This window comes from Seriola aureovittata, chromosome 7, assembly GCF_021018895.1.
Source record: "Seriola aureovittata isolate HTS-2021-v1 ecotype China chromosome 7, ASM2101889v1, whole genome shotgun sequence".
Taxonomy (NCBI): Eukaryota; Metazoa; Chordata; class Actinopteri; order Carangiformes; family Carangidae; genus Seriola; species Seriola aureovittata.
This window is the reverse complement of record NC_079370.1, coordinates 7,085,521-7,099,761: the sequence shown is the minus strand read 5'-3', so window position 1 is coordinate 7,099,761 and position 14,241 is coordinate 7,085,521. Positions and strand designations below refer to the sequence as shown.

General features: G+C 43.5%; 1 protein-coding gene across 2 annotated transcripts in view; it reads right to left on the bottom strand.

Moving 5' to 3' along the window:
• The window catches only part of iglon5 (IgLON family member 5), a 93,823-nt gene extending 80,129 nt beyond the window's left edge, over nucleotides 1–13,694 (bottom strand). The window contains exon 1 of one of the 2 annotated variants that reach the window (XM_056380017.1): nucleotides 13,025–13,694. In XM_056380017.1, coding sequence (XP_056235992.1) covers nucleotides 13,025–13,085 — 61 coding nt within the window. In that variant the 5' untranslated portion in view covers nucleotides 13,086–13,694. Of the gene's footprint in view, nucleotides 1–9,631; nucleotides 9,880–13,024 lie in introns of those variants that run through there. The other variant, XM_056380018.1, reaches the window with a different exon arrangement.
• Nucleotides 13,695–14,241: the final 547 nt, after the last annotated feature.

The window sequence follows — 14,241 nt, the reverse complement described above, 5'->3', positions numbered from 1 at the left end:
GAAAAAAGAAAGAGGAGAGCCATTTCCCCAGTGTGTCTTGATGGACCATGAGACGAGACTAGTGTTGAGCACCTGGATCACGGACTCAGACATTTTTTCGGATAGGTAGGTCATCCTGTTGTAGACAGAAAAAGAGGCCAAGAGGGGATTCAGTTCTCAGACACACCTGTTGCAGATTCTCTTTATTTATGTCTAATCTTGACGATGTAACTTATTATTTTTGGATGTTTGAGTCTGAGCTATCTTTTTTTGTGTAAGGATTGTTTTCAATAGGAGAGAAAAGGCTCGCGGCTGAGAGCCTTTCCTCCCCTCCAGACTAATTCTCACTGATTGGCCGAGAGGTCAGACTCCTCACTTTACTCCTCTAGACTCCACCACCCTTCAGTTCGGTTTGTCGCTAGCAATTAACAAACAACTCACCTTTCTGGCCAGGGCTGAATTTTCACAGACCCAATTTTCTGAGCATGTGACACAACAGGAGCGAGTCTGATTTGTGTGCAGCTCAAATCCAACTCCTGGATATTTTCTTTGTGTCTTATTTTGGAAACGGAGGGTTGTCATATTCAATATATTTAGTGCGAAAATATTTTTATTTTCTTTCTATTCAAATTCTCCTTCAATCAATCAGTGACTCAAGGCTGGTTGACATTATGAGTAACTGCAGGGAGCACTGGCGAGAAATGAAAATAAAGACAACATGCTAGGGAACATGATGTAAGTTGTTATTATTAGTCAGTGAGGGACTGCTAAGTTGATCTGTCAGCTTTAGTTACATTGTGACTCTGCTGCTCAAATCAGGATTTTGGGGTTATAACAAAGCACATCTGTATTCAATACATATACAATATGGAAAAATTAAACATTATTAATCACTTGTAATTACAATAAATGCCACACTGGTATTGCTTTATTGAATTTTTTTTCTGCGGTTTAAGAGAAAGCTAGTGTTCACCTGTTCTGGAGCTACTTAAAATCAGCAGCTCCAACTGAAGTTGCAGGTGGAGTAACACAGGCATGAAATGACTGTGGCAACCAACCTGGCAGAGCTTATAAATAAAACAACCAGCCACAGCCAGACACAGGGCTCCATATGGTGTGCTTCTGTTTCAACCAACTCTATCTGGCTCATCCATCCTTTGTGCAAAGCACAGTGCATCTCAGGAGTGGCCTTAGCCTTTCCAGCCCGGCCAATTACCTGCTGTGTCGCGGGATTCTTCTCACCTTCCACTTCCTTATGTGCAGGAACCATTACAGGTGCTGCCTCCCTCAACCTTCTTACAAACAGGATTAATCAATTCCCCACTTTATGCAAGATGGACCTATTCAATGTCACCCTAAAGTCCGTGGTTTGCAACACAGAGTCCGGAGCCCCTGTGGAGTGTGTGTATGAAACTGTAGAATGAAAAATATCTTTTATGCAGTTTTTGGGAAAGGCACATTGTCCTTGTCCTACAGTCCCTATCGCTGCCAATGCCTTGTTTTGTTGTGGGAAAGGTGCATCCTCTAATACGCATGGATCCCTCACTGGCCTCCCATCAGCCAACACTTAAAATCTGTTCAATGGAGTGCCCAGCCAAGCTGGAATCACTGCAATCAGGGATCAAACCTGCATCTTTGAAATGGTTGGCGAGTGTTTTTCCTCTATGTCACGCCAGAATCCCTTGGGCAGATTAATAAATAAATGCTTTCACATACTTTTTATTATTTTGTTGTTATCAACTGGCTGCATAATGTCTCACGTTTTATCAAAATATGACTCATTGCAGATATCTGAGGTATTCCCTTTGTGTTTAAAAGTGTCATTTTTATTTATATTGCAGTTAATGCTATTTGTGAGGCTAGTTCCTCGTTCTACTGGCTGAGGTACTGATCATACTGTTGCTGTTTATGTATATGAGTGACGTAAGACATGGGCAATAATAAGATATTATCATATCTGACTTTTTGGTGGATTTGAAAATGAGCATATCGTGTTATTGTTTCATTAAACCCAACTGCAGTTAACAACTAAGAAAATGAAACGTCAAGGTTTATTTTCCATGAATGGTTTTGTCTGATGTAATGAATTTAAGTGGAATACAATTTGATTAATCTATCTTGGAAACTAATCTATATTGGAAAAAAAATATCACTGTGACATTGATAACAGCCACATTGTCTTGCCCCAGAGTAATGTCCCGCTGCGATCATGGAGAGTATATTTACCAACATCTGCTGTGATATACCTCTTGGTTAGACTACTGGGTGGTCTCATCTTCTAACAAGCATGACATGAATTAAGTTATTAATATCTTGCGCACATTCAAATTAAACTTGCTGCAAAGGGAGTTCAATACAGGGGGCACCCCAGCAGGGGAGGCACAGCTTTTATTACAAGTTGTGAAGATGTGGTGTTCCCAAGGCAATCAGGACAGACACAGAAGGTTGACAAGTCTGATGGTAGTGGTTATCAACTATGTCCACATCCCTTGTCGGCATCAAGTTGCCTCAGAAACAGCAAAGAGATGGCCTCGACTGTGAGCTGAGAGCAGGAAGTAGCAATGGGTGAATGGGCACAGTCAAAAAGCCCGGGGTCCCCGGGGCTGAGCACCAAAGCATAACTTATAGAACACAAACTGGCTGGCTTTTACATTATAAAAAATCCGGCGCGACTGTAATGCAATTCTATCCACTTCCATGTCTGACTGTGTAATTGCTGTCCTCTGAATTGAAATGTTGCCGTTTCAAACGCACAGCATTTCAAAGGCATTCAGTCTATATGGCTTGACAAGTTGTGTTGTGCCATCTTTGCTTTCAGCCTGTACTGCACACTTGTATGAAAGAGAATCTGTGCTCATTTAGAAATCCTTGCTTTAAAAAACATCACTGTGCTACATCAAACCGCACTGTCAAAATGCTGACAACAGACATCTATATACTTGAGAATAAAAACCTCGCTGTGATGCAGGCAGCAGAAATGAGGCATTAAATGACAGGCGACGGCTAAAGAGCTTCTTATTCAGTATATGATATCAAACATATTTGCTTAAGTGCATCACATTCGGTGAATTTTAGTGACATGTTTTAATAAAGTAAAACCCATTATATACAGTATATGATGTCATTGCTTTAACTGTCAGAAATAATTGAACCTTAAGGCGAGTCATGTGCTGCCATCACAGCTCGTCACATTAATTCACCACACAAAACTAAAAAAGAAGAAAAATCTAATTAAGGAAAATCAATAGCACCAGCACAATTCCTTCCAACATTTTTTCGATTTCTAAATGCTCTGAAGGGCTGAATTGACATGCATGTTTTTGCTGAAACTTTTTGCAATGTAGTCGATGAGCTGTCTTTTTTTTCTGTCCCATCCAAAAAAAAATAAAAAAAAATCTTAATAGAAGCCCATTGTCAATAAGACTTGATCATGATGGATTCATGTGAGGATGAATCACATCGGCCTGATTGAGAAAACACCTGCACTGTCTGCCCCACATTTGTCATGTCTGATTTAGCTGCCTCCCAGCAGCGTCCAAATCAATTCTGATTACAGCTGTCAAACCCGAAATAACAAACAAACTGAAGGTTTAATAAAGCAGATATTTACGAAAAATAGGGTAACATGAAGCCTAATAACAAGTGCTGAATTTGGCTGTTTATCTTCTGTGATTCAGATATCTGATTTAAATCTTCAATATTGTGGGTCCTGCTCTGACATCAGCCTGATAACGATTGTGTTTTGTTGTTTGGCAAAACCACTTTTTTTTTTATCTTGAACCCTCTCATGTTTTATTTTGCATTGGTGGCCTGTCAACACATCATCACTCAGAATATGAACAGATTTTTCATTTTATAGGACCTTTTAAAGCCTTCTCCATCATGGAATTTTTATTTATTTTTTTTTTTAACCTGTCTAACTCCCCAGAAATATTTTAATTTTTAAAAATGCAGTGGAACAGACTCAGTGGAGCCTAAATCAAGAAATTCATTTCTATAACGTCAACAACTCCAATAACTCTTATCGCGTCTCAGAGTACAGCAGCTGCCGTCAACTACAGATATTGACTTGTCAGCAAAAGTGTTATATTAGAGTACTGTTGCCAAACATTAAGCAGCTAATTGCCCTTTTCTGACACCTTCATTATTTCGTAATGGAATTGGAGGTCGGCTGGCCAGATAAAGGTCACATCGATACAGCCAGTACCCCCATGATGGGGAGAGAGTATGATGTTTGCTGTGACAAAATGATTTTCACAGAGTCATTTCTAAAGGGACGGTTGCTAAAATGTTTGTTTTTATGTACTAAATCTACTTCCTGGTGCTCCCAGGACTATATTTGATCAGTATATCAAAAACAGCATTAACCCAGAACACTGGATGACCAGGAATATCAGCTTCAGGCAATAATAATTTATTGATACATTTACATTTCCTCTAGTATTGTAATAACTGCTAGATCTAGGACACCATGATGAGAAATCTTAATTGGAAATTTGACTTGCATCTCTGGAATGATATTATGCATTTTAATGAGTACAATTTGGCCAGATTCCTTCATATTTAGTGCTGCTCCAACACAAGGGGGAAAAAAAGTAATTGACATGTGTTTTTGAAGTGCCACAGCCTTGAAAAGTCTAAAGAAAATGATTTTGGAGCAGAATTTGGAAATCACACTGGCACCCCAGGAATGATATTACACAACAAATCAGATAGCATTATTCAGCTACATCCCGCAGTGAATAAAGGAATAAAATGTAATTGAAGCACAATTTAAACGCACATCACATCCTCGAAATGTCTTAAATAATGTCCGAGCTGAATACTGTCCTCACATCCGGTCCAATGCAGGTCCAAGCACTAATGGAATTTCACTCACTGCATTACAGGACTGGGGAGGGCAGCGCAGGCTTTTAGCGTTATCCAACCCCGCATCTAATTAGTGAAATATCATAACACACAGCAGCATCTCCTCCCAAACCCAATTAATGGGCTATTTCAGCAAAAATGTTTGATGAAATCTCACCTTACATCCCGCTTACTACAATAGCGCCCCTGTATCACAAATATATTTTGTTCAAAATGAATAAATAAATAAAATATTTTTGTGATCTTTTGCTTCAAAATATGTACAGCAAATTTAAACACTCAAATACCCAGAGGGCACGGAGAAAGGAATCGAAATCTTTCAAGACACTGTGGAGCATTTCCTGTAAGTCCATTTATGGGGCTGTCACAGCCAAAGCCTTGGTGAAATGAATCTTTACTGTCAGGATGTTGCGCTAATATGGACACTTTATTAAGAGAAAATACCATCGGCACCTACACAGCTGAAGCCGGAGCCCCATGTCGGCCTTTAACGACAGGGGAATTGTGGCATATGTCTAAATCACAGCACAAGCTCTGAGTGGAGGGCAAATCCGCCAAGCAAGTCTAACACTGGGCATGGTTTGTTTTCCTAATTATGTCACTTTCCAAATAACGACACCAAAACATGTAATGTTGGTATTTGACAATTCTAAAGAGAGTCTCAATATAACATTTTATGTAACCTGTGGATTCCTGACAAGCTCCAAACCACTTATTATGATGTGGGTGCACTGCATGAGCGTCTTATTAGAGGTGTGCTGCCTTGCTGGAATGACTCCCTAACCAGTAGCATATCACATTAGCACCAGCTCCTTAACACTGCAATATCACACAAGTGACCCTGAAACAATTTTACTACTCCCACTCACAGCAATATCACCCAAACAGTTTTCATTGGCAGGATAAACCTGCCATGTTTTTTTATCCCACCTAATCATCTGCCTGCAAAATCAATCCATCTCGATCACTGCCTGTTGCGGGTCTTTGAGTCCCTCCTCCCCTTCCTCCCTCACACCATCTGTCTCTCTTCCCTCGCTCCCTCCCGGCAGCCCTCCTTCAATCATTTTTTCATAACTCCTCCATCTCTCCGGCCCGTCCACCCTCATAAGCTCCCTCTGTCTTTTCCCTCCTGCTGCTCCTCGCCCTCAGTATTAAACATACATATCACGCTACACGCGCCGCATGTAATGTGCATCTTGTGTGGGCAAATTTCATGGCAATGTGGGAACATATCAGCTGATGATTGGAGTTCGGTGGCACTGACACCGGCCACGCCTGATTCACAGCAACACGTTAGTCGTCTCAGCTGCTGGCCCGCTCATTATCATTTAGAACTGCTCGCTGCACAAACTACACACCCACACGGTCTGTCGCTAACTCCTGACAGGAATTAGAATTATGTGAAAGTCAGGAAGAGAGAGATTCTTACAGTCACTATTATGTAGTGCCAAAGTCCGGGGGCCCAGCCTCTCGTATGCCTTTTTTTTTTTTGTTCCCATAGGAGACAATGTTGGTATGTGGTGCTCGTTAGCACACCCTGTGTCGCTTCTCCACCCTTCACTCATGCCTTCTCTCTCTGTCTATTAAAGTCTGGGACACAATTATCCCCATTCTCTGTCTCTCTCTTTCACCCTCCATCTCTCTCGCTCACTGTGAATGAGAGTCTGGAACACAATTACCCCTGTTCTCTCTCTTTCTGTATCTCTCACTCTTCCATGCACTTTATCCATCCCTCCCTCTATCTTTCTTTCCACCTCTTATGGCTTCAGGAGAAGTCTGTGAAGGGAGCAGCTGCTGAAATATTTATTGATCTGTTTTCCTCAGTTTTATTTATTTCCCTCTCTTCCCTCTTGCCCTCCCTTCCCCTCCACACAGACCCAGAAACACCTCCAGCACCACAAGATGTCAGAGGCGGCGGAGGGGCTGAAAATCCACAACATGAAACCATTATTTAGCATTTGTTGCACCCAGTAGTTTTACCTGTGTAAACAAAACAAGAGGCGCGAGGGTGGGATGAAGGCAAATGCGAGAACAACAGCATAGCTACAGCAAGAACAGATGCGGCACAGATTGAGCCGTGAGACAGGTGGATTGTTCGGCATATTTTGATGCCAGCATCCGCTGCAGGGGGTTGTTGACAAGAAACACCAAGGTGCTGCTCTTTTTTTTTTTTTTGTCAGTGTAAAGGAAGTTGTACACAACTACAGGCTATTGAAGTAGTAGTAGTCATGGCAACAATGCCCTGAGCAATTATAATTACAATGGTAACAGTGTTAGTACTGGACTAAATGGATTCACTGATGAATCTGACGTTATCTCTGCGTAATTAAAGGACTTCCGTGCTATCGTATATGTCCCCGTGGTAAATATCAGGGCAGTTAACCAGGAGTTTTGAGGTTACTCCGACGGCGAGCAATTCAGCGGTCGTTTGAAACTAATGTTTTTCTCCAGCCTTCTGTTGTCGCACAAATGATTAAACTTCCACACACACACACACACACACACACACAAACACACAAACACACACACACACAAGGGAAGGATCACACACATATACACATGCACACATTGAGACACAAAACACACACATACACAAAGCTAAGTCCCATCACCAGGCATGGCCTGCATTAGTGCCTAAGCCTTTTCCATTGATTCGCCGGCGAGCTCCTTGTCTTTTGGTAATGAGGACAGGGAGAGAAGCGGGACCCTCGTCCCTCCCGGCTCCCCTAGGACAAGCAGCCAGCACTAATCTGAATTGTGTTTCCAATGATGCTAACTCCCTGGCACAAAAAAGACTAGAAGCAAGAGGAATAGAGAGAAGAAAATCACACAGCGCTGCCCCCCCCCCCCTTCTAACAGTATTCATTCCTCTTAAATGTGAAACATCTGCACATCACCAAACAAGAAAACATCTTTTTTTCTCCCTCTCTTTTTCCCTGCAGACAGCTCAATCTGCAGTGTGAACTGAATCCTCGAAAACCAAAGGGAAGAAATTTCCACTCTGCTGAGGCTTATTCGATTTTCACTATATGAACACTATTGAAAAGAAATCAATGAGAGATTTTAATATCCATGCTGAAGTGTATATGTATAAAGATGTCCCCTCATCTCCCTCATGGCTTGGCTCCATTGGCTTTCCATTGATTTACCGCTCACACCTTCAGCGGGCAAATAGTTGAAATTCATCTTCCCAGCGGCCCAAGTAAAGGAGCTATTCCACAGTGTCTGCATGCATACGTTTATTTCTCTGTGAGAGCATGTGTGGGTGTGCGTGTGCGTGTGTGTCCCTGCGTGGGCAATGGTTGATGTGAGTACATGAGCCACCACTTATCCTTGCTTCTACAGCCACTCGGCTCCCTCTTGAACGATCCTTCCCTTACACTAAATAAAACATAACCCTTTTTCATTTGTTACACCGAGAACCCACAGCTCATATTCATATTCACACCCGGACCGACACAGGTCTTTAAGCTGGGACTGGGACACGAGGAGGACGAGGGGAGGTTGTAACGAAGCGAATTACTACAATAATTAAACACAGTATAACTACCTGTCCCGAGTTGAAAGCGGTCCCAGTTCCTTTCCATTACACTGAACTCCATATATTATAACTGTAATTATAATTGCAAACAAGCCTTGCTGTAATCATTATTTATGACACTGACACTGTGTGTAATTGCCAAACCCCCGAACCAATATGTGAGGCCCAGTGAAGTGTTTATCAAAACCGACAGGAGAAATCTCAAGGGCAGCGAATTGGTCCTGCATCCGCCCATCGTCCACAGCAACACCGTGGCTAACCATCCTCGAAGGATTTGGACCTGTGACCTCTCGGTCACCGCTCTTGCCAGAGAGCCACTAACACAACGAGATGCAGAGTTCAGCTTCGGCCTGGCAGGTTGTGGGGTCACTGGCTCACAGGGTTATAGATCTCAGTCTTGCCTGTAATTGGAAATGCTGCAAAACCCACGTAGTGAGGGCACAATAATGAATACAGCTCAAAATGATTCTCTTTTCTGGTCCTTCGGTATTGCTACTGGTGCGTGCCACCTCTGAATGAAGAATATGAGCTGATTCTCTTAGGGATGGAGGTATAGACTTTCCAGAGCCAAGTGCATTAAATTCAAACATTTCATTTTTACTATGTGCCACAGTATCGCTTCATTTACCCTCCTTGAAGTCACCAAAAAGTCAATCCTGGTTTTATTGTCCTATTGTCTATGTGCCTGTCTTGGCTTTGGTGTCTTGGTTCTTGTCATCCTGCAAGCCAATTTTCCCATCCGAGATAGTAAAAACTCAACTGAACTGCTTGTATTTTACAGCCCTTGATGTGGATCCTTAACACCTTGAAATCGAAACAAACATGTTGCCAGGTTGGACATGAGAGCAGTGGTGCAGTAGCTGGTTCACTTCTAAATGAATCAGAGTTGTAATTTACGTCTTTAAGTAACTGAGGTGATTCCACAAAATCCGCAGTATAGTATTTTACTTTTGCGAGAAATTCTGATATATTTCCAAAATGTTTCAGCTGCTTTAAGATGGGAAAGAAATCAAGTTTAATCTCATTCTGTAACACTTTTACCATTACAGTGCTTCTTAACTTAGTTACACCGGAATAAATCAAAGGCAATTCAAACCAAATGTCTCACAACGCTTCTCCAGTACACCAAACTTCACTCCTCTAATCCTGTCTTCATCAGAGTGGTGACATGTTGGTTTTTTTTTTAATCTTCAGTTCACAACAATTCATTAACATTAAGTTTCTGCACAACACCAAACTCACCTATTCTTCTTCCATCACGGTACCTCTCTGCCAGTCCTAGGTCAAAACACATCTGCATTTTCTTAAGGTACTATATTGGCTCCACTATATGTGAAGAACTGAGTCAGTGGAAGATGCTGTATGCACTGCACCATAGGCCACCACACACCAGGCAAGAGAACCAGAAAAAAGTGAATCCCAGGGGAAAAACATTCACACCACAGATGCAGGCTGGTTAAAACTCCAACCCTTGTCCCCGAGGCTCTTGAGACCAAATCCAGGCCCTCTCACTCCAACACTTGCAGATAAATAAAACCTGCCAAAATGGCACAGCATTTCTAAGCCAAACATGGAGAACAACAGCACACAGAAACCACGGATTTCAAAGGGAGGGAGAAAAAGCAGAGGCCCCTCCAGAATAGGAGCGCGAGGCATCTGTTGATGCTGGCATCTCCCTTCTCTTCATCCCCAAGCCAAAAATGGCGATCCAGTCAAGTGTGTGTGTGTGTGTGTGTGTGTGTGTGTGTGTGGGTGTATACGCCTGCGTGTGTGTCTGTGAGGGGGCAGGGAAGAAGGAGGGTGGCTACATGCTAACATGTGCAATGTGCATTGACCCCACTTGGCCCCCATATGCTACTGAAACAAGAACGATGGTGGGCTACAAAGCGACCCCGCCTGTCCCTGCCCTGTACATTCCCTCTTCCAGAACCTCTATCACAGCAGCGCGTGTTGGTGGGAAGACCCATCTGCTGGACTGTTTGAACATTAGTGACATATACTGTAGGTACAGAACAGGAATTTCGCGCAGTAGAAATGCAATAATGGATACCTGCACGGCAGAAATCAATTTTTTAACCTAATCTAAATATAACATTAAAATTAAATCTGCAGAGATATAACCTTAAACGTCCTCTGTTGTGACCTACTAAGCAGAGGCAATTTCTCTTGTCATCTTCATTTTTCACTTAATCAATGACGACATCATCCTTATGATCAGATCTTGCAGGTTTGTGTCATAACAGAAATCCTCTGAGCGAAGGGTAAATTGTTTAATTTCTGGCGGAGGTGTGTGTGGATCCACTAACAGCCTTAATGTTCCATCATCAGGAACTTGCAGCAAAGCCTCACAGTGTCTGGTCTCATAGATGAGACAGGTTTTGATTAATTGCAGACAGCTTGTGTGCCAGAAATACGTAGATATTTTACTGTATGTCTGAGTGGGCGCCTGGCGATCCACCTCTCCTGAGTTATGCTTCTCAGACATTTTAAATAAAAGAGGAGAGTAAATGAGGGAGTGAAAGGTATGACGGAATGCCAGGAATGACCGTCACACCCATCGTGGTGTGGTTGTTGGTTGTGTATTAAAAACGCCAAGCCAGTGGGAAACCTTAGAATAGACTAATGGTGTTCTGCAGCACAGCAAAAAAAAAAGCCCTTTTCAACCTGGTTGTCACACTGTTGTAGAGGTAGGAAACAAATTTCACTATGTGTTTCTGAGGGTATTAAAGATAAAATGGCACTCTCTCTTAATAAATATTTGTTATGCATAACGTGAAGTGGCTAAATGAGTGATAATCATTGTCAAGAGGAAGAAATATCTTCAAATGAATAAAATACTGTAGAAGCAGTAGAGTCATTCAGAGGCATTTGTATATACATCATTAACCAAGTAATAATAACTCACACACAATCTGCTAAACAGTATTGAGGAAGCATTAATGCAACCACATGCCACACTAGCCTGACTCTCAGGGGCACAGATACAAAGGATTATTCCTCTGCTGCATGATTTATCAAGCAGCGGACGGTGCCCTTTTAACAGTCATGTTCTTCCTTCATAATGCATGCTTTCCACCTTAAAAGACGAATGTGTTGTGGACCTACAGCAACTAAGAGGAGCAGGCAGGATGCCTCCCCAAGATGAATCTGATTCACGTTTGCTGCAATGTACACAACTCGCATCAATATCCAATCGTTCCTCGACTGTGGCTTACATGATTGGATGTACCTTCACATCGCAAAACCCACAGGTTCCAAATTTAGAGGGCTGAAAGCTGAAATGAGTCTCAATACGGTTGTAGGGGTTGGTTTATGTGGTACTGGGTCCATTGTGTTTGTGTGCTGTGTACGTCCTGCAGGGCCGCCCGTCTGCTCTCTGCCTGGTGTGGAAGGGGCTTGCTGTGGCAAGCCAACCATGACCAGCTGGGCTCTCGTGCCCACAAGGAGCTCAGGAGCAGGAGGCTATAGCCCGTCTGCATCTGCAGGCTGTTAACCTCACATCTTATTGCACTGACACATCAATTATTGTTATTAAGGGCCAGAGTAATTTATTTATATACTGATTTCCCACAGGATGAAGGCAGGACTAATTGAGCCAGGTGTGTGTATGTGTTCATGCTGGATGGGCTGGGGGAAATTAGAGTGCATGGTGAGAATACCATGCAAAACTAATATATGGTGGGACATCCCATAGCATGGATGGCAATTTAAGATGCAAAAGGATTCCAAATATTCCCTGGTCAGTGTTCCCTGTGGACAACAACAACATCATAACTACACTGACTGCTTGTGTTATTCACAGTGAAGCAGCTGAACATCCCATCTGAATCTTGCAAGTTATGTCAACACTGTAAAAAGGTTTTAACCGGAGAAAATTTAGAGCAGATGAATGTAATTAAAGAATAAAAGAGAATTAAGGCTTGACTATTCTGCCAATTCATGTCAGACACCCCCCACCCTTTCTCTCCCCCCGCCAGCCCCCACCAACTGTCCATCCCTCACCATTTATCTCTCTGTCTCTCTCGACCTTGGTTTTGAACACAGAGAACAAAACACTGTGCCTCTCTCCTGAGTCTCTCTGCATTGCTTCTGCTCATACTGACATTAACCACCACCACCAACAACCCCCCCCCCCCCCCCCCGCCCCCCGCCACTCTTTGCACTGGTGGTGCGTCGTGTGCGTGGGATACCGGGCCATTCACGTCACGTAAAGGAATGTTCACAGAAGACTGGGGATGGGAGTCTATTTTTTTCCCCTCCATAGTAAACATCTTAACATGCATCACTCGTTGCTTACACTGAACCACGAGGTTGGCTTGGAGATGAACCTGGCGCTGCGCTCACACGCACGCGCCCGAGCGCACACGAGCTTTAGCACGCACACACACACATACACACGCGCACACACACACACACACACACACACACACACACACGGGTACTCTACATTTCTATCTATCTCTATGTGAGCAAATGGAAAGCTGGAGCGCAGTGGCAGGTAGACAACCCCCCCCCCCCCCATCATTAGTATTCACCTCCACAACCGTTTTCAGAAAATGAAAGGCGAAGATACATGCGTACAGACGCAGCAGCGCAGCCGTCAGCGGATCAGCAAAGTAGCTCGTAAGAACTTACCTTTCGACAGCAGAACCAGGATCAAGCCAGCAAACACGTTCCACAAGAGGGGGCAGCCCATGATGGAGTTCTGATTGATTTTCTGCTTGTTTTTGCAGTCAAATGCCTTGGTATTCCTCCTTAATCGCACCGTTGCGGGCAATCTGTGTAGCCTACTAAAAAAAACCGACCCAGTGGATGAATGTCAACAGCAATAGTCCAACGCTTCTACATGTGACTGGGCGAGCACATCAGTCTTATCCACTTGACTTTTCCTTTTGATGACCCCCGTCGGAGAGAGAGGCGGAGGGGGCTGTTTATCTTCTCCTGTGTAGAATCTCTCAACCAGAAAAATATTAGAGCAGAAAAAACAAATATCCCAGACACTTAGTTTGGCTCTCAGTGCCTTGAAGAAAAGAGAAGATATTTTAGAAAATGCATGGGAAGAGAAGGTAAAATTTAAACTGTCCAATGACTTTAAATAAATATTTTTTTTTTTTTTCTTTGACAGAGAATTTGATGCGATATGTGCGTCCTGATCAGTCGCAAGTCGCCACTTCTGCGTTAATTAGCCTGCTCCTGTATGTCTCTGTTGGTATGCAGCGCGTCTCGTGGCTCCGCACTCAGTGCGTCGCAGGCAGCGGCACTGAAAGCGAGGCGCACAAGAAAGAGCATGATTGACAGTTCAAGGAGAGCCCCTTTCTCCCAATCACCGGCCCCAAGGAAGGAGGCGGGATTTACGATTGCACCGATGTCCCGCTCGGAGAGGCCGGCCAAGGAGTATCGCCGGCCAATCGGAGGCGCGCGGTGGGCGGGCAAAGCGCGAGGCGAAGCACGGCGCGGTGATAATGCAATGTGATTTATAGCCAGTTCGGTGTTGCTGCAGTACTCAGAGAAAACAGTTCACAGGGGGACAGGCGGGCATAATAACTACAGGGACAGAGGTAGGGGGCGAGTGAGGGGCAGGTGGAGCCATATGGGTTTCGGAGACGCTCTGAATGAAAAGAGATCGCGGTAGAATGACAGGTTGTGCTGCTGTTGAGCAGATGTTACTCAATTGCTGAAAATCAATATTTTCAGACCAGAGGAGGAGAAGCTTGTAAAGTGAGCCAGAAAACTGCCCTCAGACATAGGCTTTAGGTTTTGGTTAGACTGGGTGAACTGGGCAGAGAGTAGATGGCGAGCAGATTGTAACAGCACTGCAGAAAACACGCCATCTGATCATGCTGCTGACTTAA